The sequence below is a fragment of the Misgurnus anguillicaudatus genome, chromosome 10 (assembly GCF_027580225.2).
Source record: "Misgurnus anguillicaudatus chromosome 10, ASM2758022v2, whole genome shotgun sequence".
NCBI lineage: Eukaryota > Metazoa > Chordata > Actinopteri > Cypriniformes > Cobitidae > Misgurnus > Misgurnus anguillicaudatus.
The window spans coordinates 16,679,267-16,706,832 of record NC_073346.2 but is presented as its reverse complement, the minus strand read 5'-3'; the positions used below and the strand labels follow the sequence as shown (position 1 = coordinate 16,706,832).

The 27,566-nt window shown below is 39.0% G+C and overlaps 1 protein-coding gene across 5 annotated transcripts in view; it reads left to right on the top strand.

Annotated features, from left to right (window-relative positions):
* The window catches only part of col14a1a (collagen, type XIV, alpha 1a), a 143,274-nt gene that overhangs the window by 43,083 nt on the left and 72,625 nt on the right, over positions 1–27,566 (top strand). For all 5 annotated transcript variants that reach the window (XM_073871978.1, XM_073871975.1, XM_073871974.1 and 2 more), the window contains 14 exons: positions 46–210; positions 439–600; positions 703–860; positions 3,193–3,322; positions 4,053–4,195; positions 4,538–4,667; positions 8,558–8,697; positions 8,879–9,005; positions 13,262–13,401; positions 14,530–14,662; positions 14,857–14,904; positions 18,371–18,507; positions 22,445–22,580; positions 23,386–23,508. In XM_073871978.1, the coding sequence (XP_073728079.1) occupies positions 46–210; positions 439–600; positions 703–860; positions 3,193–3,322; positions 4,053–4,195; positions 4,538–4,667; positions 8,558–8,697; positions 8,879–9,005; positions 13,262–13,401; positions 14,530–14,662; positions 14,857–14,904; positions 18,371–18,507; positions 22,445–22,580; positions 23,386–23,508 (1,872 nt within the window). The remainder of the gene's footprint in view (positions 1–45; positions 211–438; positions 601–702; positions 861–3,192; positions 3,323–4,052; positions 4,196–4,537; positions 4,668–8,557; positions 8,698–8,878; positions 9,006–13,261; positions 13,402–14,529; positions 14,663–14,856; positions 14,905–18,370; positions 18,508–22,444; positions 22,581–23,385; positions 23,509–27,566) is intronic.

Sequence of the window (27,566 nt, the reverse complement as noted above, 5' to 3'; positions counted from 1 at the left end):
TCTTAAACACAGAAACTTAAAAACTCTTTGGTCATTCTTTTCTAGGTCTTGCTCTTACCTACATCCAGGAGAACAGCTTTAAACCTGAGTCTGGAGCTCGTAGCAACATTCCCAAAATTGGCATTCTTATAACAGATGGGAAATCTCAGGATGACGTTCTCCCATCTGCTCAGAGCCTAAGAGATGCTGGAGTCGAGTTATTTGCGATTGGTATTAAAGGATATTTCATTTGCTTAAGCTTAAAAATGCCTTCAATATACACAGTTTAGATCTATACCGTACATGTACAGTAGACAGGGCTATTATATGTCTGTAATGTTCTCCCCAGCCCTGTTAAGTCTTAAACAATTGTGGACATTAGACATGATCAAAACTAGAAACTTACCATAACTATTCAGAAATGAGTTGACTTTAACCTGTGTTTGTGGTTGCACACAGGTGTAAAGAATGCAGATGAGAATGAATTGAGAGCCATCGCCTCTAAACCAGAGGACACACACGTTTATAATGTGGCTGACTTCAGTATCATGAGCACTATAGTGGAAGGTCTGACCAAGACTGTGTGTGAGGGAGTGGAGCTACAAGACAAAGAAATTAAACGTGAGTGATTTAACGAAAAATCAATCAGGAACGTTTACTTTAAAGATGATTTGTGTAAGTATGACAGGAGGATCTATTGCCTCTTTGTTTCTTAATTGCCAGGAGATTACTTTCCTGAAGAGACAGCGTTCCCACCCCAGGACTTGGTCACTTCTGAGATGACTGCGCACAGCTTTCGTGTGTCCTGGACTTCTGCGCCTGGCAATGTGGAAAAATACAGAGTGGTTTACCATCCAACCGGAGCAGAAGTGCTGGAAGAGGTCACCAATCACCACTTACTATATAGCTCAGTGACAACTTTCAAATATGTGACCTTGCTTTTGAATATCCAGCTAAAGTATTTTTTTTGTGATTTACTGTATGTAAATAATATTCTGTGCAAATATAACCTTGATATCTTTAATATTGACTAAGTAAGGTCATGTCAAAGATTGAAATGAATGTGAAATCAATGATTGAAAGTAATATTTTATGCTCCAGATCTCATAATTAGATTGAGACTTTACCCTGGCTTTCACAGGCAGGGTCACATATTTCACTGAGCAACTGTCCAGTTATTGAGTTTTATAAAACACTGAGTATCCACCAAGCCAAACCTTTCACCTAATAGTCAAATGTAGAGTCACTTAAAGTAATTTCCCTTAACTTAGTATTACTTGATCACCATGTAGACTCAGATGTTCTTTTGGAGTATGCTACACTACTCCCGATCCGAAGGGTAAAGTGCATTTGAAGAGATAGATGTTCATATTGTCAGAGGTCAAAGCACCAGACGTGCATTTTCTAGGTCAGGGGTTTTCAAACTGTGAGTTGGAACCGAGGGGCAACCTTCCCATGTCTCTAATGAAGCCAATATGGAAGTGACTTAAACTCATTCATCAAACTAATTAATCAACTGGCCGCTAGAGCCTGGCTACAAAAGGGAATCAATTCCCATAGACCCCCATGTTAACTCTTTCCCAGCCATTGACGAGTTATCTTGTCAATTAAGAGAAAACATTTGCATAAAAAATATGTTCCTGATTAATTTTAATTCCTGTTAATCTGCAATACAGCACTTACCCAATTTATGAAAAAACTGATGCAAAAACATTATTTACTAATTTTAAACTCTGTGTATGTTTTGATAATGGTTCTGAATGTGATCTCTAACAAAATTCCTTCACAAAAATGCAATTATTTCAGCTTTTTGCTAAAAAAATATTTTTAAAGAAAAATACCCATATTTAAGAGTTTATAAGCAGAGAGAAAATATAGATAGAATGAAAAGTTTTTTCCTCTTTTGTTTTTTTCTTTGTTTGTTTGAAAGCAGAGCGTCTGTTCTTTCATTTGATATATTTGTATGTTTATATATTATTTGAAGAAAAATTTCCTGGAAGGCATTTTGGGAAATTTTTGTGAAAATCACAAAAAATGCTGGCGGGCAACTTTTCAAAACATGGCTGGCGGGGAATGAGTTAAAATGGCCAACTTTACAGTAAAAAATAACGTGTTTACAGCCTGGCGCAAAAAGTGATTCTGGTCTATAAAGCTAATTTTGCTTTTCGTGACAACTGTGAGGGGGTGAATTTTTTGTAACTGTTTGTAAATTATATTAACCCTTAAAGTTCTGCATAATTAAGGGTGTGGCCACTGTAAGGGCATAATTAAGGGCGTGACGGGTGAACTGTCACTGCTGTCATTAGAGTCGAGCTAGGTGGGCGTGGTTTCAGCAACCAGCCACCTCAGCTTCACCCCGTGTCCCACCTCTTTACCCATTTTCAGTAATTCGTAAGTGATGCGCAGTGACAAACGGCCAAGATGGCGACAGCAGGCACCTCCTACTATTGGCTTCGAAAAAGCTCATCACAAACCAATAGGTGATGTCACGGACACTACGTCCATATTTTTTACAATCTATGGTCAGGACCCACTTTTGGGTCGCACAGTGGGTCGCTTTGCTGTTGCGATGACTGACACAAAAACAGTTTAGTCCAACTAATGTCTAGCAATGACAATGACTTTGATATGATATATCATAAGGTAGTTTGATATTGCAAATGAGAGAACATTTTATTAATAAAATAACAAGAAAATGAAAGTTATTCAAAGAGAAAAAATGTGTTTCCTCATATTTCCATTTTAAAATATGTTGGTGGGTCCCAGGATAGATTATACCTATAACTGGGTTGTGAAATAAAAAGTTTGGAAACCTCTGCTATAGATGACATCCAGAAAGTATCCAAATACTTTTGTTATATTTTTTAACAGTAAATCTAGTATTTCATGGTTTAAAATTGGCCTTTTTAATTTTGGTGAATGAATGCTACTTTGGATACTTTTCCTTTTTTAATGATTCTGAATCCCACACAATGACCACTTACTGTAAATGACCAAATACATCTTAAATTTGGCCTCCTTATATGTTACTTATTTTTATTAAATTTTTCTGTTTTCATTTTTTGTATACGGTTGTCATCACATTCACAGTACTATAAATATTATATAGTACTGTACACTCTTTTACACATTTTTAAACAGGGTCGAGTTTTTTTCTCTTATCCCTCCTCCAAACTGCTGTGCTGGCCATCACAAATTGCTCTTGCTTTACAGATTGTGGTGGGCGGCACCGAGCATTCAGTCGTCCTGCAGAATTTAAACTCTCTGACCGAGTACGAGATCGCCGTGTTCGCTGTATACCGCAGCTCGGCGAGCGACGCTCTCAGAGGCAGCGAGATCACACGTGAGTTCTACTTCACAGCCAACTGGATACTAAAGCGGGCGTGTATCCTTCAACACAACCTCACTGTAGAACAGTAATTACCCATAAACCACATGCCTGGATCATTTTGCTAACTGCCTTTTTACTGCAGAATTCTATCACCGCTTTCCTATGTAATGTATATAAGGCAGACATCTGTCAGTAGTATCGGCAAGGTGCTACTTGAACACTTTTAACAATCCTGAGGTCTGCAGTATTTTGTGCTTGACTGAAGATGTTTAAAGTCTTTGGTGTGCTACAGTTTAAATATGATGAATTGCGCAGGCACAAGATAGTGTTTTGTCAAGGAAAGACTATCCATGTGTGCTTGTTCCAGAATGAAAACCCTTCCTGCTTTTCTAACACTCTGTCAAATTCACTTTTAAAATGTCAATCTTCCCAGAATTAAACTCAGGAGACCGTTCATCTGATCTGCACACACATCAAAACACACAAAAGAATTTGTTTCTTACCCAGTATTTTGTCTATCGATCCAAACGTCCGTAAATCAAGACAAATTTACTTGACAGGCAAAATTGCGGATGTGCAAAAGAATGTATTTTGAAAACAAATCTTTGCTTCTCAAGTAAAGTTTGTTTTGAATATGTTTCGATATTTTACTGCTTGTTGCTGAACAACAAATATCCATTGTGTGCACAACCTGTCGAATGAGAACATATGAAAACTGTTTGTGTGTGTGTGTGTGTATCAGTGGCACTACCCACAGTGAGTGATCTGGAGTTGTACGATGTGACTGACAACAGCATGAGAGCCCGCTGGAGGGACACAGAAGGGGCTTCGTCGTACATGATCCTGTACGCTCCACTGAGCAGTGACACTGTAGATGAAAGAGAGGTGAGGCTACAAATCGTCTTTGTGAATGTGTCTGTGCGTGCTTGTGTGAACGCTGTCGTGATGACACGTTCACCGAAATAGAAGCAGTAGAAGAATAACATTCATCACATTTGAGTTCCCTTGGTTACACTCTCATCTGTGTTTAGTCAGGGACATGGTGTAGACGACATGAAGTTTAGGTTTAAAGGGAATGGTTTGCAGATTTTGACCCACAATAATGAGTGAACTTTACCTATTAAAAATACAAATAATTGTGTTAAAATTATCCACTACTAAAACTGGAGTGAGTGGGCATGATGCTTCTGGTTTCGGTAGTCTTATGCTGTTGTTTGTGTGGTACAGCTCAAGGTGGATGAGACGGTGACTGATGTGGAGCTCAAGGGATTGATTCCAGACACAGAATATACAGTTACAGTCTATGCCCTGTTCGGAGAGGAGGCCAGTGATCCGGCAACCGCTCAGGAGACCACCAGTAAGTGTTTATTCCAAAATACTCTATCCAGAAAGCATTTAACTCTTTCGCCGCCAGCGTTTTTAAAAAAAGTTGCCAGCCAGCACCAGCGTTTTTCATGATTTTCACAAAAGTTTAATGCCTTCCAGAAAATGTTCTTCTTCAAATATATAAACATGCAATATATCAAATGAAAGAACAGACCCTCTGCTTTCAAAAAAAAAAAATCGTTTCATCCTACCTCCAGTAGATCTTTTGTAATCAGCTTTTGAATATGGGTAGGTTTCTGCAAAAACACCACATTTTGAGCAAAAAGCAGAGATAATTCCATTTTTGTGACGGACTTTTCATAGAGATCCCATTCAGAGCGATCTTTAAAACAGACACGGACATGCAGCAGCTTGACATAGGGCAATACTTCCGGTTTAAAAAGTTGTGGAAGGGCGCCACCTAGTGGATAAGAGCGGTATTGCGGAAAGACGGAAAAACTCAACATTGGCGGGGAAGCGTTTTCTCTTGATTGACGAGATATCTCGTCAATGGCGGGGAAAGAGTTAAAAGACATCTGATAGTCGTCCGAACTCAGCCCAGATGTCTAGGCTAAAACAAGGCAAAATTTGGGCTGTCAGTGAAAATGTAACTGATAAAAAAATAAACAAAAATAAATAAATGAAACCAAATAAATATACCAAATATATTTAAAATAGCGTACAGAGGTTTCTCTGCTGCTGCTCTGTCCCCCCGCCCTCCGAATTTGTCATACGTCAATAAGAAAAGTGCGTACACTACGCTAATACTCTCTCCTGAGTCTAAGATGGCGGCGCTACCGGAAGGTAGTTAATTACGTTAATACAATTTTAAATATGGATATTTCTACAACAACACCGCACGGATTACCCTCAGAAGACCTTTGTTTATCATCCTGGAGCGGTTTGGATTAGGGGTGTCCATGGTTAACCGGTTAACCGATTAACCGTTAAAAATTGTTTAACCGAGTGAAACATTTTGCTCGGTTAACTGGCATCAATGGCGTGCATTGAATTTTTGTTGTAATACATTTTTGCACCACCAGAGACCGCCAATTTGTAATATCCACAAGTAGTAGCAGTTTCTAATATGAAGCGGGCAAAGAAAGCACAGCGTGGGAGCACTTTAAAATCGAGAATGACAGGGCAAAATGCAAGTATTGCAATGCAGTGCTTATATACTTCATGATGTACAACCTAGGGTTGCTGCGGTGACAGAATTTTCCCACTGGTTAATGCATGCAGACGTGCGCATTTTACTTTCACTTTTGAATTACGCAATTGTTTAAATGCAGCGCTTGCGAAAGCTGCATTAAATCGCGTATGACTTTGCGTGCTTATGAATAAACAGCTGGTTTAATTAAGTGCTTGAGTCAATGTGCGCAGTTAATTCTCGCAGAACTCGCCAGTTCCAAGCAGTGCAACCGGCTACTCCTCCATAAAGCGCTGCTTGAATGATGGGTTTATTATTTTTCTTGATAAAAAATACAACAAAACTATCTCGCTTATATTAAACATCATATATGTGCAGTATAACAAAAACGAGTAAGCACGCAGCTTCTGCTATCGTCTGGTCATTCAGCTCGCCTCGCAAACTCTGACAGAAATAAATGAAATCTGACACCTTCTGCTCTGTGACTTTACTCGCGTATAGCTCCGGTTTGAATTAATGCAGAAGACACATTCTTTTATAAGTGTTTGCTCTCTATAACGAAGCTAATTGTTTTAATTACAACAAAATATCAAAACGACGGTGAAAGACGGTGTCAGGGTGGGCAAGTGATCTAACCGGTGAGAGGCTGAAGCACCGGCAATCCCCATTTCACCGACTATCGCGGCAAACCCAGCCAACACCCGGGCATCAGAGAGGCGGCCGCGGAGCCTGCGAGTACCTTCGCCCAGACTACCATCCCCGCGAACGCAAAAGTCAGTGACATACTAAAGCTGCTCTGTCCTTACCACTGCGTTTTATTTCTATAAATTAATTTTGTTTTAAATGTCGTCCAACCAGTTATTAAAGGTGTTAAAAATTAATAACTACCCCTTTCTCGTGTGTCTGTATCTCTGGGTTGCTTTGCGCATAATATGGTTAACCGAGTATTAACCGCTAAGGGTGTCGGTTAACGGTTAATTAAAAACTTGAAAACGTGCAGCCCTAGTTTGGATTTAATTTGTGAAGGATGGACGCACTTTTTTTGGACTTGAAGGTCGTGGACTATGGCTAGACCCCGTAACATTACATTTAATCAACTGAAAGATCTAAAATATTTTCTAAAATATCCGAAAATGTGATTGTCTGAAAAACGATGGACATATGCAACGTGGATAGCTTGGGGGTGAGTAAATCATGGGCCCAATATCATTCTTGGCCGAACTATCCCTTTAACATGGGGGAATTGACTCTCTTTTGGAGCCAGCCTCTAGCAGCCAGTCAATGAACTGCAAAAAAATTAAATCACTTCCGCTTTGCTTCATCAGAGAGATCAGAAGGTTGCCCCTCTGTACATACTGCTTATTTGTTAATATAAGTGTAACAATGTCATTATGAAGCGCAGATACAGTTGCATATAGTGCTATTTTATAGCTTAGTGGTAGAGCATTGTTTAAGCAGCTTAAAAGGTCATAGGTTTCGAACCTTTGATAAAAGCATCTGCCTAATGCATACATGTAAATGAATATAATTAAACTTAAGAATAAATGAATCATGAAAGCAAATACATCTGCCAATAAAGCCTAAAGCTGAACATTTAGGATCAGATTTACTAAACGGGGCAAATTAGCGTGAGAGCGCGATTCCAAAAAGCGCAGATGGGAGTGATAATATCAGCTAGTTATTTACTAAAAAGGCACAAATTAAATAACACAGGTGCAACAGCTGATTTCCATAATGACCAACGCAATCTACTAATAGCAGTGCAAATTAGTTCAGGGTTGCAAATAAGCAGAGTTTATGAGGTGCGGGTGATCTACTAACACCTGATGCACTTGAGTTCAGCACCACGAACAATGCAGCTAAAAATGCGGGGTTTGAAATCCCCACGTATGAAACTATAGTACACTGAAAAGAACCAGAGGACAAAAGATGAATGTTTACAAGAAGTTTTAAAACACCTGCTATTGTGTGACTTCTGTTAGTGACTCCTCTCTTATTTCCTTCAGCAAATAAAAAATAACATGTTTGGCAAACGATATTTTTGAATAATAGGCTATGTTCCTCTGGCGTTCCAAATAAACTGTTACATGTTAAAAATCCTTTGCCTTGTACCACACGCTCTCTGATCTATGCAATGCCTCTCCTATCAGCAACAATTCCAGCCATTTCAAGCGCAGAATGATTTAAGACATGCTTTTTTCAGCATTAAAGGAACAGTATGTAAGAAATTTATATCAATTAATTATAACATGTCCCTGATATGTCACTAGACTTTAAGAATTAATTTTCATTTCAAATATTTATATCACTGACATCAGTGGCCTGGCAAAGATATTGTCATTTAAAAAGTGGAGTTGCAGCCCTCAACTGATGTTTATGTTGTCATTTTGCGTATTGGCCACCAGTTGTGTGATTGCAGTACCAGTTTTAGCCACAAGTTTTGTGATTGCAATACCAGTTTTGGCCACAATCCTACATACTGTCCCTTTAAATAATGCCCCAAATATCAGTAATAATGTATCACACACAAGCACAACCAAAATTATGGTTTGCACTGGTGCAAGCTGTTAGTAAATCTGGCCCTTAAAGTCTGAAAGCAATGTTAAATTGGCAAGTCAACACAAAAAAATTACTTTTACCCTTTATGATTGTTTACCTTTATTTTCCTTTAAATGACTAAATCATCTAAACTGAGACTGTATAATTGACCATCAGTACGTATCTTCCTGCAGTTTCTCTGAGACCTCCACGTAACCTGCGGGTCACTGAAGTGGATCACAGTTCGGTGCGACTCAACTGGGATGCTGTTTCCAGTAAGGTTAAAGGCTACCGTGTCGTGTATGTCAAGACAGATGGTGTCCAGACCAGTGAGGTGATCACCAATACATAACAAGCTTTTGTTCCTCTCTGTTGATCTGACTAAACACACTTTAACTCGTATTTAATTTGTGATTATTAAAAATTATAATACAAATTTGCGAATTACACGCTTGTTTAACATTCATTTGGTGTAGCTAAATGCATCGTGCATCATTTTCTCTTGTCCGTTCCAGGTGGTGTTGGGTCCTGTCACCAATGTGTACCTGGAAAATTTGTCTCCCGTAACTGAGTACACCGTTGCAGTTTTTGCCATGTATGATCCTCTCCAATCAGATCCTCTCAGTGGTGGTTTCACAACAAGTAAGTGACTGCTGCTGAAATTGTAGGGGTTCAGTTGTGTTGTTTTATAGCGACTAGTATATACTAAGCACTAGCAGTGGGTGTGGATTTATGCAAATATTTTCTTCAAGTACAGAAAAGACAGGGCTCACTGGTAGTCATTACTGTGAGCACAGAAAACAACAAACCTCGACTCCTGACAGCGACGCTGATTTAACATGTACATGTATCTGCATATTTTTGCTGTGTTATCCATCTCCAAGAGAACAATTTGTCATTGCACACATGGTCTACAATTTACACCCAGCAGGAATGCATATCTATTGCTTTGTCTTCAATTCAGCAGGAAGTGGACACTTTCTCTGTCCTATATAAAACAACACTCAAATTGTCATTGGATGCTGGAATCTGTTTGGTCTGGACTTTTATTTGCTAACATTTCTTGGTTTGTGGATATTTTGACATAATTAAAAAAAATCTGGGAAATATGTAGGGACAATTTATCCAAAAATAAAAAACCTGTCATCATTTACTCACCCTCATATTGTTCTAAACTTGTATGAGTTTCTTTCTTTTGTTGAACACAAAAGAAGAAATTTTGATAAATGTTGGTAACACCACACGGTTGACAACACCCATTGACATCCATAGTACTTGTTTATCCTACTATAGAAGATGGCTACTGTCAACCGTGTGCTTACCATCATTTATCTTCTTTTGTGTTCAACAGAATAAAGAAACGCATACAGGTTTACAACAACATGAGAGTAAATAAGGACAGGATTTTCATTTTTGTGTGAATCAAAATTAGATGTTGCCTTAGTTAATCCAAAAATGAAAATGTTGTTATTATTTGCTCATCGCCATGTTGTTTCAAACTTATTCAGATCCTGAATGACACACCGTACACATTTAGTACATTTATTAGTGAATAATATCATAATACAATTGTGTGCCCTTAATTGTCCATTTATAAATGACCTTCCACAAAAGTGCAGCTGCATGACTTTCAGAGCATCCTGGCCCTACACTACATTATTAACCCGCTGTCTGTACTTCACCTGTCAAGGATGCTAGCACCCAAGCCTTATGATGTGATATGTGTAGGCTTTGGCTCGGCTCAATGTCCGCTTTTAGATATATAAGGTCCTGGCCGACATCCTTGAATAACACCCGATCGACTTTATCACTGTGTAGATACTGATACGCCTCTGAGCTTTTTATATTGCTCATCGCCTTACCATCACAGGCTACTGAAGCTACAAAATAGCTAAAAATGCTACCGTACGGGAAACGAGGCCACTTTATGTCATCCTTTCAACCATCTAACCTGGAGGGTAAAGGTATTGTTATTTCTTTCTTTTTAAGTTTGTTAAAGTTGTGTTCTCATATAGTCTAAATCTTGAATGAATAAGCGTCACGCTTGTTTACTTGAAAGCACTTTTGACGCAAGGCCTCATGTGGGAAACTTGTGGATAGCACATAACAACACATGATGACCACAATGATTTGCATTTTAAGTCATACCAATTCCATCTATAAAGCATATAGAAAATACACAAAAATGAATTTAAATACACCTGTGTCATCTCATAAGCAGACATAAAAGATGGGTCTTTTGTAGACATTTATTTAAGCACTTGAAACGTTTTAGACTTGAATTACTGGATGTCTGGAAGGAAAGAATGGAGAAATCAGATGGAAATTTGTCATTATTCTCTTACAGTTTTTCTCAGTCGCTTTGGTGCATTTTCCAGATCAGAAATTTCTTTTTCGAAACACTTGGTTTAACATCCACATTATCAATTCAGTTGTGCACAACATAAAAGCAAATTCTTATTGTTTTGCACAAATTGCAATTGCTTTAGTACAGTCATGCAGATGATTATGTACAATTGTCTGTTGTTTGCTACATTTTCAATTGCTTATGCAATTTTCATCAAAATACATTATAGTGGTTTCTGTTGAATAGTCTTACAACTCAAAACATTTAGGAATTAGATAATCATAGGCATGTCATGCAGAATTGTTGACCTTTGTGTCATAATCTGTTACTGTAAGCATGTTTTCCATAGTTTTTTAGTCTTTTGTAAATGTGAATTGTATTGATAAATTGCTGAATCTTGACATTTTGAGTTACAGAAAATGTGACATTTCTTCTGGTGTACAGTGAGCCTTTTAGATTTTTATTAGACAGTGAAATGATGGCTAAATAGACCCAATATAGTTCGGCTATGAGTAAGGCACTTCTTTCCTAAATAATCTTGAATTTGGTTACATGCAGTTTTTGCCAAAACAACTTAGAGATGTACAATATTCCATCATGTAAACAAAGTCAACAGGTGTTCAAGGTGTTCGCTTTTACAGTTCTTTACACATGCTAGGACACATTTCTCAATACTTAGGTCACTTTTGCAAAACTCTTCACACAGTTCTCCTAACCAACTTTCAGCTGGGCAAAGCAGTTCATTTCACATTCAAAATGCACTACAACTACTAGAACACTTTATTCAGGTCTCAAATCAACTCATTCTTCCAAAACACTAGCGAAGGTTGACAGCCGACAAACACACTTTGTCACCCACAAAACAATGACCTAAAAACACTAACAACATGTAGCATAATACAATGTTTTCTTGTGTAAAACAAGGATGCATCTTTGTTTATAATTCACTGCAATATATGTTACTGGAATTAATCAGACATGATGCAGAATTCTTCAATATTTTATGTCGTGTATTTTTTTACACTGCATAATTCCAAAATGCAAGAATTTGTATACACCACATCAAATGATAAAGATACAATAGTAATGCCAATCTACTCGGCTGTGGACAGCTATGGCTGGTCCAATTGTCCAATTGTTTTTATAGCATTTAATTTTAAGATTTAAAATATATTTCATTAAAACATTACTGTAGAATGTAGCAATTTGCTGTCTTATTCAGTTTTGTATTATGTTATTGTTTTGAACATAAGTTTAACAGTTTTGAAAACAGTGTGTAAGCATGTGCAAATTGGCCTGCAAGTACAAAGAGTTTTGGCAGTTGTTGTGTCTGAGTGAGAAAATAATTCATTAAATTTGAGAGATGTAGTCATTACATGCATTTTGTGCAAAAGCAATGATAATTGATCCTGAGTTTAGCCCACATAGACTTCTGTTGTGCTCACTGTGTGAAGAGTTTTGCAAAAGTGACCTAAGTATTGAGAAATGTGTCCTAGCGTCTGTAAAAAACTGTAATTTTAAGATTTAAAATATATTTCATTAAAATATTACTGTAGAGATGTAGCAAATTGCTGTCTTATTCAGTTTTGTATTATGTTTTTGTTTTCAACATAAGTTTAACAGTTTTGTAAACAGTACGTAAGCATGTGCAAATTGGCCCGTATGTATAAAGAGTTTTGGCAGTTGTTGTGTCTGGGTGAGAAAAGAATTTGAATGAAATTTGAGAGATGTCGTTATTGAAAGCATTTTGTGCCAAAGCAATGATAATTGATCCTCAGTTTATTCCACATAGACTTCTGTTGTGCTCACTGTGTGAAGAGTTTTGTAGAAGTGACCTAAGTATTGAGAAATGTGTCCTAGCGTCTTTAAAAAAAACTATATTTCTTTTACATGTTCTGAAAGTATACTGTATGCACCGTCTATTCTTTGGCTATGGTTAGACGTCTATAAGACTTTCACTGGCAGCCCAAATGTTGCTTTGTTTTAGCCAAAATTGCTTTTAGAAATGCGAAATGTTTTCAGAAATGCAAATTTTAAAAATGATTAGAGAAATGCTCCAAAGTGCCTAAGAAAAACTGCAATAATGACATTAATCTTCCCCTCTGTTCTAATTTAAACAAAGTAAGGAGGTCAATTACATGGCTGAAATTGTTCAATTTGCATAATACGCATCAGTGGACATCTAATCCAATTTCTAAATATTTAACAAGGTTGAATCAAATACCAAAGTGCGATAGCACACTGAAGACACACCTAAAATAGATTCCCAGACTAGAATTCCTGAGAGCACAAATTAACAAGAACAAGCTGTCAGAGATGACACTGCTATGATGGAAACTGTTAAAACAGCCTGCAGGCATGCAATAGAAAGACTGAATGAATGTGGGACTCAAGAAGAGACCTGTGATTTTGGTCTGAATGCATTGGTAAACGCCATTCGTCAAGCCGGACAGATGTGACCTGCCCGAACTTGATTTCTGGTCGAACTACATTCTCATTTGGAAAGGGTATTGGTTTTGCTCAACTGTGTGTGTGATCCTTTCTCAATCAGAGCTCGTGCCGGCTCCATTCGGACTGCTGACCAATGAGGTCACCTCTGAGAGTTTCCGGGTAAGCTGGTCACACCCTGCCAGGGATGTAGTGCTGTATAAGTTGTCCTGGTCACCCACCACTGGAGGAGATCAGAAAGAGGTCAGTCACTTACATGTTTGCCAAAAATCATCTTGCAATGTATATAGACGGTTTCATGAGACACATGCGCGTTGTCGCAGCTATGCGTTTAGTTTCCATTGTTTCTCAGACTAATTTTTGTTCTAGCGAAGCTCCGTACTGTACATTGACAGAGTGAAACAGAAATATGATTTTTATGAGGTCCCTGAAAAAGATTTATGATTCAATCAATAATATTACTTTCTAACAGAAATGACCAGTCAGTCACCAACACTCAGTGCATGTCCCATCACAACTCTCCGTCACGCGTGACCACGGGCATGAGTGTTCATGTGCTTGTGTTCGCAATGGCGAAAGTTTTATTACTGGCCAGGTTTTAGCGCAGCTGTTTTTTATAGATAGCACAGCAGGTCGATATGTTTACCGAGACCCACCAGAGCAGAAAATAATAACATGCTGTAAGGCGGGCTGGACTGTGGCTGCAGCTCCGTGTCCCAGAGCAGTGGAGTCAGCCCGGAAACACATTCACTCGGATAGGTTTGATGGGACAGCCCAAAGCTTGCTGTAAGCCAAAGCTCTCCTGTAGTTCGACCCATAGCAGGTGTGTTTTATAATGTATATCCTCATTGTTGGCACGGCACAGCTGTAGCCGTGAGCTGCCACGGAGATTTATATAAGACGCAGCGACTCACTTTTGTTGCTGCTGTTGTAAATACAGCTAATGAAATTAATTGTTTGTTTATATTTATGACTGCTGTTGATTTACTCAGGTTGTATTGAGTAGGCACTTTGGTTTAACAACAATAACAACAACCCCGTTTGTGCCATTGGCCAAGTCCTTTCTAAAGAGCCATGCTTTCGTGTAAGCACATGTGGTTCTGTGTTAGGTATCTTGATGAAGGCATAATGGTGATTATTCTGGGATTTCTATGTGGGCTTTGAACCTAAAACCAACTCAAATCTTGAACTATATTAGGCTTTAGTTCCTCTAATGCCTATTACCATCAGCCAAATGGCCTATAATCCTGGGGGTGCTAAGACTGTAAGTGCACATTTGCAAGATGCTCCTTAAGATGTTTAAAGAGTATTGTCATTAAATGTTTTTTAAACTGCTGGTTTCTAATGTTTTTGTATGTATGGGTTACATAGATGATGCTGAATGGAGCTGTGGACTCATATGTGATACAGGACCTGTCCCCTTTTACCGAGTATAAGGTGTCACTATCAGCCGTCTATAAGGATGAGACAGAGAGCAGTGCAGTGGTTGCGCTAGAGAACACATGTAAGAAATTACAAATCTTACTGACCTCTATTCATAAATGCATAATGTCATTGTTTTAGCTTCATACAAAAATTAATATTATGCATTTGTGCTCACACTTTATCAAGTACGGAAAGCATCTACAGTACTGTATGATTCATTTGATCTCAAGCCAGTGAACCCAATCTTGTGTTTTTGTGGTGTTTTTGTTACAGTGGGCTGGACTACAGCAGTTCCGACCACCATTTACTCCACGACAGAAAGTAAGAATAATTTGATGGATGTAGGGTGGCCATTCGTGTCAGTTCCGCCGGACACGTTCCGAACATGTTTTCGGGTTCGTTCTCTGGAAGTCGCGTTGGTCGACCGCATACGCAATCAAGGTTTAATATTTCAGGTTTAATTTCAGAAAAGCAACAGTTACATTTCAAGGTAAGAATGAAACTACAATTATTGTATGTCTTAAAAGAAATACATCTTTATTTTCTACTGTATTTTAACTGAAATGTGAGAACCTCGATGACGTATGCGAGCAACGCGACTTCCGGAGAACGCACCCGAAAACATGTTCGGGACGTGTCGGCGGAACTGGCACGAATGGCCACCCTAGATGGATGGATGGATGGATGGATGAGACAGACATACAGACAGAGAGATGGATTAGATGGACAGATAGACAGAGAGATGGATGGATTAGATAGACAAACAAACAGACAGACAGACAGGGGATGAATGGATTAGACAGACAAACAGACAGAGAGATGGATTAGATAGACAGACAGACAAACAGAAGGGATGAATGGATCAGACAGACAGACAGGGGATGAATGGATCAGATAGACAGACAGACAGACAGATTGATAGATAGATAGACAGACAGAGAGATGGATAGATTAGATAGACAGACAGAGACACAGAAAGACAGACAGGGGATGAATGAATTAGACAGACAGACAGACAGACAGACAGACAGACAGACAGACAGACAGACAGAAGAATGGATGGATGGATGGATGAATGGATGGATAGATTAGATAGACAGACAGAGAGATGGATAGATTAGATAGACAGACAGACAGAAAGACAGACAGGGGATGAATGGATTAGATAGACAGACAGACAGACAGACAGACAGACAGACAGACAGACAGAGAGATGGATTAGATAGTCAGACAGACAGACAGACAGACAGACAGACAGACAGGGGATGAATGGATCAGACAGACAGACAGATAGACAGACAGACAGACTGGGGATGAATGGATCAGAAAGACAGACAGACAGACAGACAGACAGACAGACAGGGGATGTATGGATCAGATAGACAGACAGACAGAGAGATGGATGGATTAGACAGACAGACAGACAGACAGACAGGGGATGAATGGATTAGACAGACAGACAGACAGACAGACAGATAGATGGATAGATTAGATAGACAGACAGACAGAAAGACAGACAGGGGATGAATGGATTAGATAGACAGACAGACAGACAGAATAATGGATGGATGGATAGATTAGACAGACAGACAGAGAGATGGATGGATAAGATAGACAGATAGATATACAGACAGACAGACAGACAGACAGACAGACAGACAGACAGACAGACAGGGGATGAATGGATCAGACAGACAGACAGACAGACAGACTGGGGATGAATGGATCAGAAAGACAGACAGACAGACAGACAGACAGACAGACAGACAGACAGACAGACAGACAGGGGATGTATGGATCAGATAGACAGACAGATAGACAGACAGACAGACTGGGGATAAATGGATCAGAAAGACAGACAGACAGACAGACAGACAGACAGGGGATGTATGGATAAGATAGACAGATAGACAGAGAGATGGGTGGATTAGACAGACAGACAGACAGACAGACAGACAGACAGACAGGGGATGAATGGATTAGACAGACAGACAGACAGAGAGACAGAGAGAGAGAGACAGAGAGACGGATAGATTAGATAGACAGACAGACAGACAGAAAGACAGACAGGGGATGAATGGATTAGATAGACAGACAGACAGACAGATAGATAGACAGACAGACAGACAGACAGACAGACAGAGGGATGAATTAGATAGACAGCCAGACAGACAGACAGACAGACAGGGGATGAATGGATTAGACAGACAGACTGGGGATAAATGGATCAGATAGACAGACAGACAGAAGAATGGATGGATGGATGAATGGATGGATAGATTAGACAGACAGACAGACAGACAGGGGATGAATGAATTAGATAGACAGACAGACAGACAGACAGACAGAAGAATGGATGGATGGATGGATGGATGGATAGATTAGACAGACAGACAGACAGACAGACAGAGAGATGGATGGATAAGATAAACAGACAGAAAGACAGACAGGGGATGAATGGATTAGACAGACAGACAGACAGACAGTGGGATGAATTAGATAGACAGACAGACAGACAGACAGACAGACAGACAGGGGATAATTGGATTAGACAGACAGACAGACAGACAGACAGACTGTGGATAAATGGATCAGATAGACAGACAGACAGACAGATAGACAGAGAGATGGATGGATTAGATAGACAGACAGACAGGGGATGAATGGATCAGATAGATAGACAGACAGACAGAGGGGTGGATGAATTAGATAGACAGACAGGGAGATGGATGGATTAGATAGATAGACAGACAGACGGACAGACAGACAGACAGACATGGGATGAATGGATTAGATAGACAGACAGACAGACAGAGGGATGGATGGATTAGATAGACAGGCAGATAGACAGGCAGGGGATGAATGGATTAGACAGACAGACAGACAGACAGGGGATGAATGGATTAGATAGATAGACAGACAGACAGACAGACAGAGGGATGGATAGATTAGATAGACAGACAGACAGACAGACAGACAGACAGACAGACAGAGGGATGGATGGATTAGACAGACAGACAGACAGACAGACAGACAGACAGGGGATGTATGGATCAGATAGACAGACAGACAGACAGAGGGATGGATGGATTAGATAGACAGGCAGATAGACAGGCAGGGGATGAATGGATTAGACAGACAGACAGACAGGGGATGAATGGATTAGATAGATAGACAGACAGACAGACAGACAGAGGGATGGATGGATTAGATAGACAGACAGACAGACAGACAGACAGACAGAGGGATGGATGGATTAGACAGACAGACAGACAGACAGACAGACAGACAGACAGACAGGGGGTGTATGGATCAGATAGACAGACAGACAGACAGACAGACAGAGAGATGGATGGATTAGATAGACAGACAGACAGACAGAAAGGGGATGAATGGATTAGATAGACAGAGAGATGGATAGATTAGATAGACAGACAGAAAGACAGGCAGGGGATGAATGGATCAGATAGACAGACAGACAGAAGAATGGATGGATGGATGGATGAATGGATGGATGGATGAATGGATGGATAGATGGATGGATGGATGGATAGATTAGACAGACAGACAGACAGATAGACAGAGAGATGGATGGCTTAGATAGACAGAAAGACAGGCAGGGGATGAATGGATTAGATAGACAGACAGACAGACATACAGACAGACAGACAGAGGGATGGATGGATGGATTAGATAGACAGGCAGATAGCATCAGAATGCATAGGTCAGAATCCATTGTAATCAGTATGCAGTATGTACTCGACATAAATTTAATCATCTTGTATAGTTGTTCGTTTGGGAGTGACTGCCCTGCGGGTGGAAGACGAGACCACCTATAGTCTACAAGTGAGCTGGGAGGTGCTGGACTCAGACGTGGAGCAGTACAAAGTGACATATGTCAGCCCGAACCGCGCAGAACAGACAGTAAGTAAACATAACCACTGTGCACAAACAAACTAATGGAAGCATTTGTCAATAAAACAACATCACAAGAACTTCTCTTTTGTCATCATGTTCTTTCTGTCTTCTTGAACACTTTATCTCTAAGCTTTTCTCCATATAGGAGTGCATAAAGAGGCCAATGCACACTTTGTCTTATTGGTGTCCCAGCGAAGCAGTTATTTCATAAAGTTACTGGTATTACTCCTGCACTATAAAAATATAATGTGACAAATTTATTACCTCTGTGCTGCTAGACTCTAGGCTTATCATATTCCTCCGGGTAACTGGAGTCGAATGATGCAGTACTGTTGTTGTGTTATCTGATGTTGCATTAGTGTAAGGACGTGGCTAGCTCAACTTGACTTTAATGCATGTCCTCACTATAAAAACCTGTAGTTGTTTCATCTAGCAGTAAAAAATCACAGTCTGAAGTGTTGCATGTGTGAATTCAAGATTTCATGATTCCCTTTTGTGATGCTGGTATCCACTGTTTCTGTGGTACTCATCTGACTTTGCCCCAACCTTGGATTAGCACGTTCAGGATTGTTTGTGTAAAGTTTCATCTAGACTCTACAGTGACTCTGCGCCCCTGACTGTATAGAATATCGACCTCTCCTGGGTTGTAATTCTCAGAGAATCATTGTGGGTCAAGCTGAAAGAAGAATGAAGGAGGATGGTCTGGGAAAACGGAAATTTCATTACTTTTTTAAGTGCCATTTAGGTCACACAGAACTAAAATAAGGAAGGAAGGACGGAAAAATGAATGAAAAGGAAAGGACAAAGAAAACAAGAAAATAGAAAGAAAGAAATGATAAAGAAAGAAAAAATAAAAGGAGGAAGAAAGTAACAAAGGAGGAAAGGAAAAAATGTGTTAAAGATCCCGTAAAGACATGTGATGTGTTTAAAGTCCTGCACTTGGTAGTTTTTTTTCCACAGCGTCTGAAGTTTGCTTATTATCCATTATTTCTTCATTTTTGTTTATGATTGGATTATGAAGCGTGTGATAGTGATGAGGTCTCTGATCTCTGCTTCAGTTCAGTTTGCAGACATTTCTTGTTGTGAATGTTAATCTGCATGTAAATCCCTTGTTTTAAATAGCTGAACAATAACTACTAATGCAAAAACTAATAACGACTTGTTTTTGCATCTTGTTCACACACAGCGCTTTTTGTGTATTTTACGGCAATGTTACCAGGTCCTCTTTCCGGGAGCGATCCCAGAACATTTATGGGATGTGTTTTTGTTAACACTAAAACCTGTCTGCCAATTTTACGGAAATCTTCTGGGACCAAAGTGCTGTGAAAAATTAGGTTTGAAACTGAGAAAGAAACAATGAAAAGGAACAAAGAAGTGGAGGAAGAAAAATAAAGAAGGAAAGACAGAAAGAAAGAAAGAAAGAAAGGGAAGAACAAAAAAAAGGATGGGAGAAAGAAAGAAAAAAAGGAAGGAAGGAAGGAAGGAGGGAAGAGAGGGATAAGGGAATAAAGCAAGGAAGATGAAAAGGAAGAAAGAAAGAAAGAAAGGAAGAAATAAAGAAAGTAATGGAGGAAGAAAGAAACAAAGAAAAAAGAGAAATCAAGAAAGGAAGGGGAAAAGAAAGAAAGGAAGGAAGGAAGGAGGGAAGATGGAAAGGGAGGAAAAAAAAATGAAAGAAGAAAAAAGAGAGGAAGAAAGGAAGAATGAAAAGAAATGAAGAAAGAAAGGAAGGGAGCAAGAAAGACAGAAATGAAGGAAGAAAGAAAAATATAAAGAAATGAAGTAATGAAGGAATAAAGGAAAGATAGAAAGGAAGGAAGTAATGAAGGAATAAAGGAAAAAAGAAAGGAAGGAAAGAAGGAAGGAAGAAAGAATGGGAGGAAGAAAGAATAAAAAGAAAGGAAGGGAGGAAGAAAGGAATGAGGGAAAAAAGTAAGGGAGGCAAAAAGAAGGAGAAAGGAAAGAAAGACAGAAATGAAGGAAGAAAGCTAGAAAGGAAGGAAGTAGTGATTGAATAAAGGAAAGAAGAAAGACAGAAATGAAGGAAGAAAGCTAGAAAGGAAGGAAGTAGTGATTGAATAAAGGAAAGAAGAAAAAAGAAAGGAAGGAATGAAGGAGTGAAGGAAGAAAGAATGGGGGAAAGAAAGAATGAAAAGAAAGGAATGGAGGAAGAAAGACAGAAATGAAGGAAGAAAGCTAGAAAGGAAGGAAGTAGTGATTGAATAAAGGAAAGAAGAAAGAAAGAAAGGAATGGAGGAAGAAGGAATGGGAGGAAGAAAGAATGAAAAGAAATTACAAAAGAAAGAAATGGAGGAATAAAAATGGAAGAAAGAAAGGAAGGAAGGAAGGAAGGAAGGAAGGAAGAATGAAAAGAAATGAAGAAAGAAAGGAAGTGAGGAAGAAAAATGGAAGGAAGAAAGAAAAAAGGAAGAAAGACAGAAATGAAGGAAGAAAGAAAGATAGAAAGAAATGAAGTAATGAAGGAATAAAGGGAAGATAGAAAGGAAGGAAGTAATGAAGGAATAAAGGAGATAAGAAAGAAAGGAAGGAAGGAAAGAAAGAAGAAAGAACAGGAGGAAGAAAGAATGAAAAGAAATTAAGAAAGAAAGAAATGGAGAAAAAAATATATGGAAGGAAGAAAGGAATGAGGGAATAAAGGAAGGGAGAAAGACAGAAGTAATGAAGCAATAAACGAAGGAAGGAAGGAAGGAAGAATGAAAAGAAATTAAGACAGAAAGAAAGAAAGGGAGGAATAAAAATAGAAGGAAGGAAGAAAGGAATGAGGTTATAAAGGAAGGGAGAAAGGAAGAAAGAATAAAGAAAGGATGGAAGAAGAATGAAAGAAATGAATAAAGAAAGAGAATGAAAGAAATGAAAGAATAAAGAAAAAGGAGAAAGAAGAATAAAAGAAATGAAGAAAGATATAAGTTGATTGTATTGAGGAGGTTTCAGCACCACATTATTGGTGGACAGCTCCACTGATGGCTGGTTGCTGTACAAACACACAGAGAGAATCTTTCACTGCTGGAGTTGAAAACCTTCTTGACTTTCAGAGCTCTCTGAACTGACTGACTGCTGTTTTACTTCAAAGGAAGCTATCATGAAAAATTCAGCTTTTTGACCTACCATATTTCAAAACCAATTGGCTTTTTAAAGTAAAAGAATTCAAAGTACATTTTATATAGTCGTAGTCTGCTCTATTACATTACAATTCATTATTATTTACGAGTATTAATATTTAAGTGCCTTGAATACCTATTTTTGACATAACTATTTACTTTTTCTTATCTATAGAGCATGGTTGGTTTTACTTTTTAAAATTTTTACAAAAATCATTCTTGAGGACATTTGCAACATAATAACCTCCTTGTCTTGGCATGGTAACATACACATGACCCATAAGATGTTGGACTGTTGCTTTATTTTTAGTTGACTTATTTGCAGTCTGCACAGTGATTGTGCTCTCACACAGAGGAAGGCACTCCACATAATGCAACCCAAGTGCACTGCCATGACTGTGTGTTCGTGTGTGTGATTAATAGGCTGGTTAGAGACCCGAGTGCCGGCTCTTGATTTCCATCCAAACCCCTAAAGTTCAGTACACACATTGACAGTCCTTTGGCTCAGAATGCCTTTCAGACAAGCATATCAGAATTTCAGAACTCAGAAACACGGTTATTGAAGCAGAGACATCTGATAAAGCCTTAGGTATTGTCAGCCTTCTTTTATTTCGCTTTTTCATTTATCCTTATCTAGCCACAAGATTATTATCATAGTATATATAAAGGTGTGCCTATTCACTCAAGCACACACGCTCACATGAGGGACCGCAAGGACATTTGGTCACCACCAAGAAGACTAAACCTGACACACATTGACACAATCACACACACATATATACCTTTAGTGCGTGCCAAGTGTTGAATATTTCATTCTTCTCCAGGTTTTGGTAAAAGGAAATAGTAGGAGTGTGGTCCTGCAACCTCTCTTTTCGGACACCCACTACAGAATCACAGTGACCCCTGTGTATGATGATGAAGAGTCCACCACGCTTTCCATGACATCATCCGGCAAAACACGTGAGCTTGGTCTAATCCAGTCTATCCAGTGCTACATATAACAGCTGCTGAAGTTGTTTAAGCTATTTCATTAAAGTACTTTTTCACACCTTCATCAACAGATGCTGTTATACTAATTACCTATTATTGTGGCTTATTTACATAACTATCGGCATATTTACATACACATGCAAACTATTCTTCAGCTCTTACTCAGTATTGCTGAACTAAAAATAGATACAGCACAGTTTTGTCAGCACTGCAGATTTAAGTTACATTGCCAGTCTTGTCAAACACATTGTTGAATAGGTTAAATTGTATTGATTTTCTTTATTAGTAAGCATACTGAATCTTATCCATCCCATCACCGATGTATCCGCTCTGTTGAGCTGCTCAAACCGGCCTGGCTTGCTCTGATGGGATTGATCGCCTACAACTTTCTCCCTTCAAATTACAGCCCAGTGTCTCTGGCTGATTAGAGATGCTAATGTCACCTCTTATTGAACTCAGACACTGAAAAAAACTTTGTCCTTGTTTTTGATTGAGTTTAAGGTTGAATGAATTTTCAATGCGGAGGGATAATTATGTGAGACTTTTGTAAGGGAACGTTGGGAATTCAGGGCCGTAGTGATAAAATAAACTCTAGATCTTCTTCGGCTATGCTTTATATCTCCAGAATCCTCCTTGATCTCTCACTAAATCTTTTTTTATTATTTTATTATCAATAAAGATTATATGGATGTTGTTGTTCAAATTCAAATCATACATTGTAGGATCAGTTTCCAATATTTTCTAGTACTGTAAATACTTATCGTGGTCTATCTAGTGCCACTATCCGGCCCCAGCAACCTCAGGATCTCTGATGAATGGTACAATCGCTTCCGCATCACCTGGGATGCTCCTCCATTCCCTACTATGGGCTACAGGGTCATCTACCAGCCCGAATCTGGTATGTAAACACACATTTATGATAATGCACCTGTCTGTCATGTGTATAACAAATGTGTAATATATTATATAATTTATTTGTAATATGTGACACTGGACCACAAACAAGTAGCACAAGTATTTTTTTAGCAATAGCCAACAATATATTGTATGGGTCAAAATGATAGATTTTTTCAATGCCAAAAATCATTAGGATGTTAACTTTTTCCCCATCAGCGTTAAAAAAAAGTTGCCAACCAGCACCAGCATTTTTTGATTTTCAATAAAAGTTTAATAACTTACAAACAATGTTCTTCTTTAAAAATATAAACATACAATATATCAAATGAAAGAGCAGACCCTTTGCTTTCAATTTTTTTTTCATCCTATCTTGTTCCCTTTTTATCACCTCTCAAATATGGGTAGGTTTCTTAAAAAATATAAATTTTTAAGCAAAAAGCTGAGATAATTGCATTTTTGTAAAGGACTTTTGTTAGAAATCAGATTCAGATTGATGATCAAAACATACACAGAGTTTTTACTGTTTTTGGATCAGTGGATGCTTTATGCTGAGTTTACACCAAACGCGTTTTGGGCGTCAAAATCGCATCTACCGCACATAGTTTGCCGCTTGAACACTTTGAATGCATTCACGCGTGTAGAGCGGAGTAGACGCGCGGAAAAAGCAAGCATTTGACGCGCGTCCGAGGCAAAATCCGCTTCTTGTGGGAGGGGCAACTGCTATGCGGTTGTCTGTTTGCAAGATGTCCTCACTGACACTCTTTCAAGCGAGGTCCTTTTTATTCCTGTCTCATCTATAGAAATAAGAACTTGTGTTGTATATCTCCGGGTGAAAGTTCAAATTTTTCAACTCGGGCGTTAGCCGCAAATTCGCGTGAACCGCAAAATGCACAAAAAGCACATTCACGCGTACCGTGCACAACGCTCAATTCGCGCCTGAGGCGGAAACGCGTCTTCCGCGCCGAACGCCTCTTCCGCGCCGCGGGACCTCCTGACGCGCGTCAACGCGCCTTCACATTGACTTAACATTGAAATCACTCGCGCTTCACGCCTCTACCGCGGTTGGTGTAAATGCAGCATTACAGTTTTATAAGTTGGGTATAAGCCCAAGAGGTCTTCTCGAGTCTAAAGAAATGTACCCGACCCGAAATGACCCGAATCACTTTATACCCGAACCCGACGTGCATAAATCCATTATTTTTCCAAGAAAGACCCGACCCGAGACAAACCCAAGAAAATTAGACCTGAGTCCGACCCGAACCAGTGGCAATTTTTTTTACCCGAATGGACCCGAATGTAAATGGCACCGACGTGTGTGCAGTCTGCAGCCCCACACACAGCAGTCAGACAGAAAGAAACCCCGCTGGTCTCGCAACCAATTTGGCGAGCTGCTCCATTTGTTATCTGACGACGACACTAAGGTAACCGCTAAAATGTACATTTAAAATTGACTGACATGTCTGTCTCAACGAAAATTAACCTACCGCCAGCCACACAATGTCGCAAGTGCTCTTGACAAACAGAGGAGAGGTCTGAAAAGGACATTGATGCACACACACAAGAGAGTTCCGGTCTTCAGGTCCGTTCAGCAAAAACCAGAGACCCGATGCCGCTATTATTATACCCGACCCGTGTCCAAGGCACACATGAAACTTTTAGACCCGATCGGGTCTTGGGTCGGACCTCAGGCTTTCGGATCTAAGTGAACCCGTGAAGACCTCTAATAAGCCCCACCTAGTGGATAATAGCGGAAATATGGATTGCCTTAAAAACTTGTCATTGGCAGGAAAGGGTTTTCTCTTAATTAATGAGATAATTTGTCAATGGCAGGGAAAGAGTTAAGTAAAGATCATGTTTCATGAATATATTTAGTAAATTTTCTACTGTAAATATACAAAAGATTATTTATCATTAGTAGTATGTGTTGCTAAGCACTTCATTTAGACAACTTTAAAGGCAATTTTCGCAATATTAAATTTTTTGCACCCTCAGATTCCAGATTTTCAAATAGTTTTTCGGCCAAATACTGGCCAAATTATACATCAATGGGCTAATTTGTTCAGTTTTTAAATGAACAAATCCCAGAAATTGACTGGTTTTGTGGTCTGGGGTCACATTACATTTGTAATATGCTGTACACACACACACACACACACACACACACACACACACACACACACATGTTGGCATATGTGGTTTATGTTAAACATGTCATTATACACTAATCATAAACCACATATACCAACATCCCAGACACACACACAGAGAGAGAGAGAGAGGAGAGAGAGAGAGAGAGAGGAGAGAGGAGAGAGAGACATTACAAATATACTGTACCACACAAGAGATATGCATCAAAGCTTGGGCAGACAAGAAAACAGGACCATTCTTCCATATGCAGTCTGAGATTCAACTGTAAACAGAGTCTGTAATGTGGCTTCAGCGCACTAGAAGGAAAAATATCTCTCTCCTGCTTTCCACTGAAGTCCCAGCCCCATAAAGCCCTTTATTCTATTATATGATCTTAAACTCTAGTCTGCGGTGAAGAGAAATGGCTTCTCCACCTTCATTTAATGTCCTTTGAAACAGCTCCCGACAAGCTGCTAATAATTCACCCTAGCAGCGCATTTTTTTCTGGTCAGAGCTCATTTTCTGTGTGTCTGTTTGTTAGCGTCTCTTTTTCAGTGTTTTGTTGAAATAGAAAAATTGCTTGTTCTTACTTACTTTCAGGTCTAGTTTTTCGACTTTCTTTATAATGGTTATGGTGTAATGGTAAAAATCACTCATTGTTTTTCTTACCTACTGTATAATTTAGATGGTCTTGTTGATGTTGAGAAGATATAGTTTATCTTTGACTAAAAAGATTAGCGAAAATAATGAATAATTGTTTGCCAATATGTTTTTATGAACACTCTCCTTGTCCGAAAAGCAAAGATAGTCCCGCCACAAATGGATGCCATTTGTTTTGCCAGTGTTTCTTTATTGCCCTTGACAAGATTTTCAAACAAGCAAAGTAATATCTTGTTAGTGCCATATAGCCACAGCCTTTGTCAAAACACTAAAGTAGTTTAAAGAGCTTTTTTTTAATTCCAAGTGAGGGTGGGAAACGGTCAAGTAAAACTACTGTAAATGAGAACTGTTTTTAGGAAACCTTGACTTACATTACACTGTAAGTGGACTTTATCATACATTATACTACGTGTCCATTGAATGCTTGAATCTGATTGGCTGATGAATTTCAGAGGTGTGCAGTTATTATCTGGGAAACGCACGGCGAACGTAGTTACAGGCAGCTCTCTTGACCGCATTACATTATCACTTCGCATAGTTAACTGTAATAACAGACTAACAAAAACAACATGACAGACGATTTTCCGAGGCAATAACAGCGCTGTTGTTTAGAGACGCACAGAGGTAGCCTCGTTCACACAATATCTCTCGCTCGCCCTCTTTCTCTCTCTCTCTCTTTCTTTCTTTCTCTCTCTGTGTCTCTGTTGCTCTCGCTCTCTTTCTAATAACTTCATTAATAACTGCATTAGAATGCTATCAACGGCTCAAGCCTCCATTGCCAGCTTTAAAATGACGTTTTGGAACAAGCAAAAGAGCAGTGCGACGCGGAAGAAATAGTCCTACTCACAATATTGATTTAAGTACAAAAACCAGACGAATCCCTTTAAATATATCATATGATCGATGTCTTGAGGTGTGGTAACCATAGTATAAGCAAAATAATTGACTTCCGGCCGTGGAATTATTGAAAAATAATGCACACGCGAGGTGTACTGACCACTCCGCTTCACGTCGTGACCAGATCACCACCTCGGGTGTGCATTATTTTTCTAATAATTCAATGGCCCGTCGTCACGTGACCCTGGACCCCAAAACCATGTAAGGGTAATTTTTATACATTTAGATTTATACATCAAATGAAAGCTGAATAAATAAGCCTTTCCAGTAATGTGTGGATGTTTGTTAGGTAAGGTCAAAATTTGACCGAGATACAACTATTTGAAAAACTGGGGTGTAAAAAAATCAAAATATTGAGAAATTTGCCTATAAAGT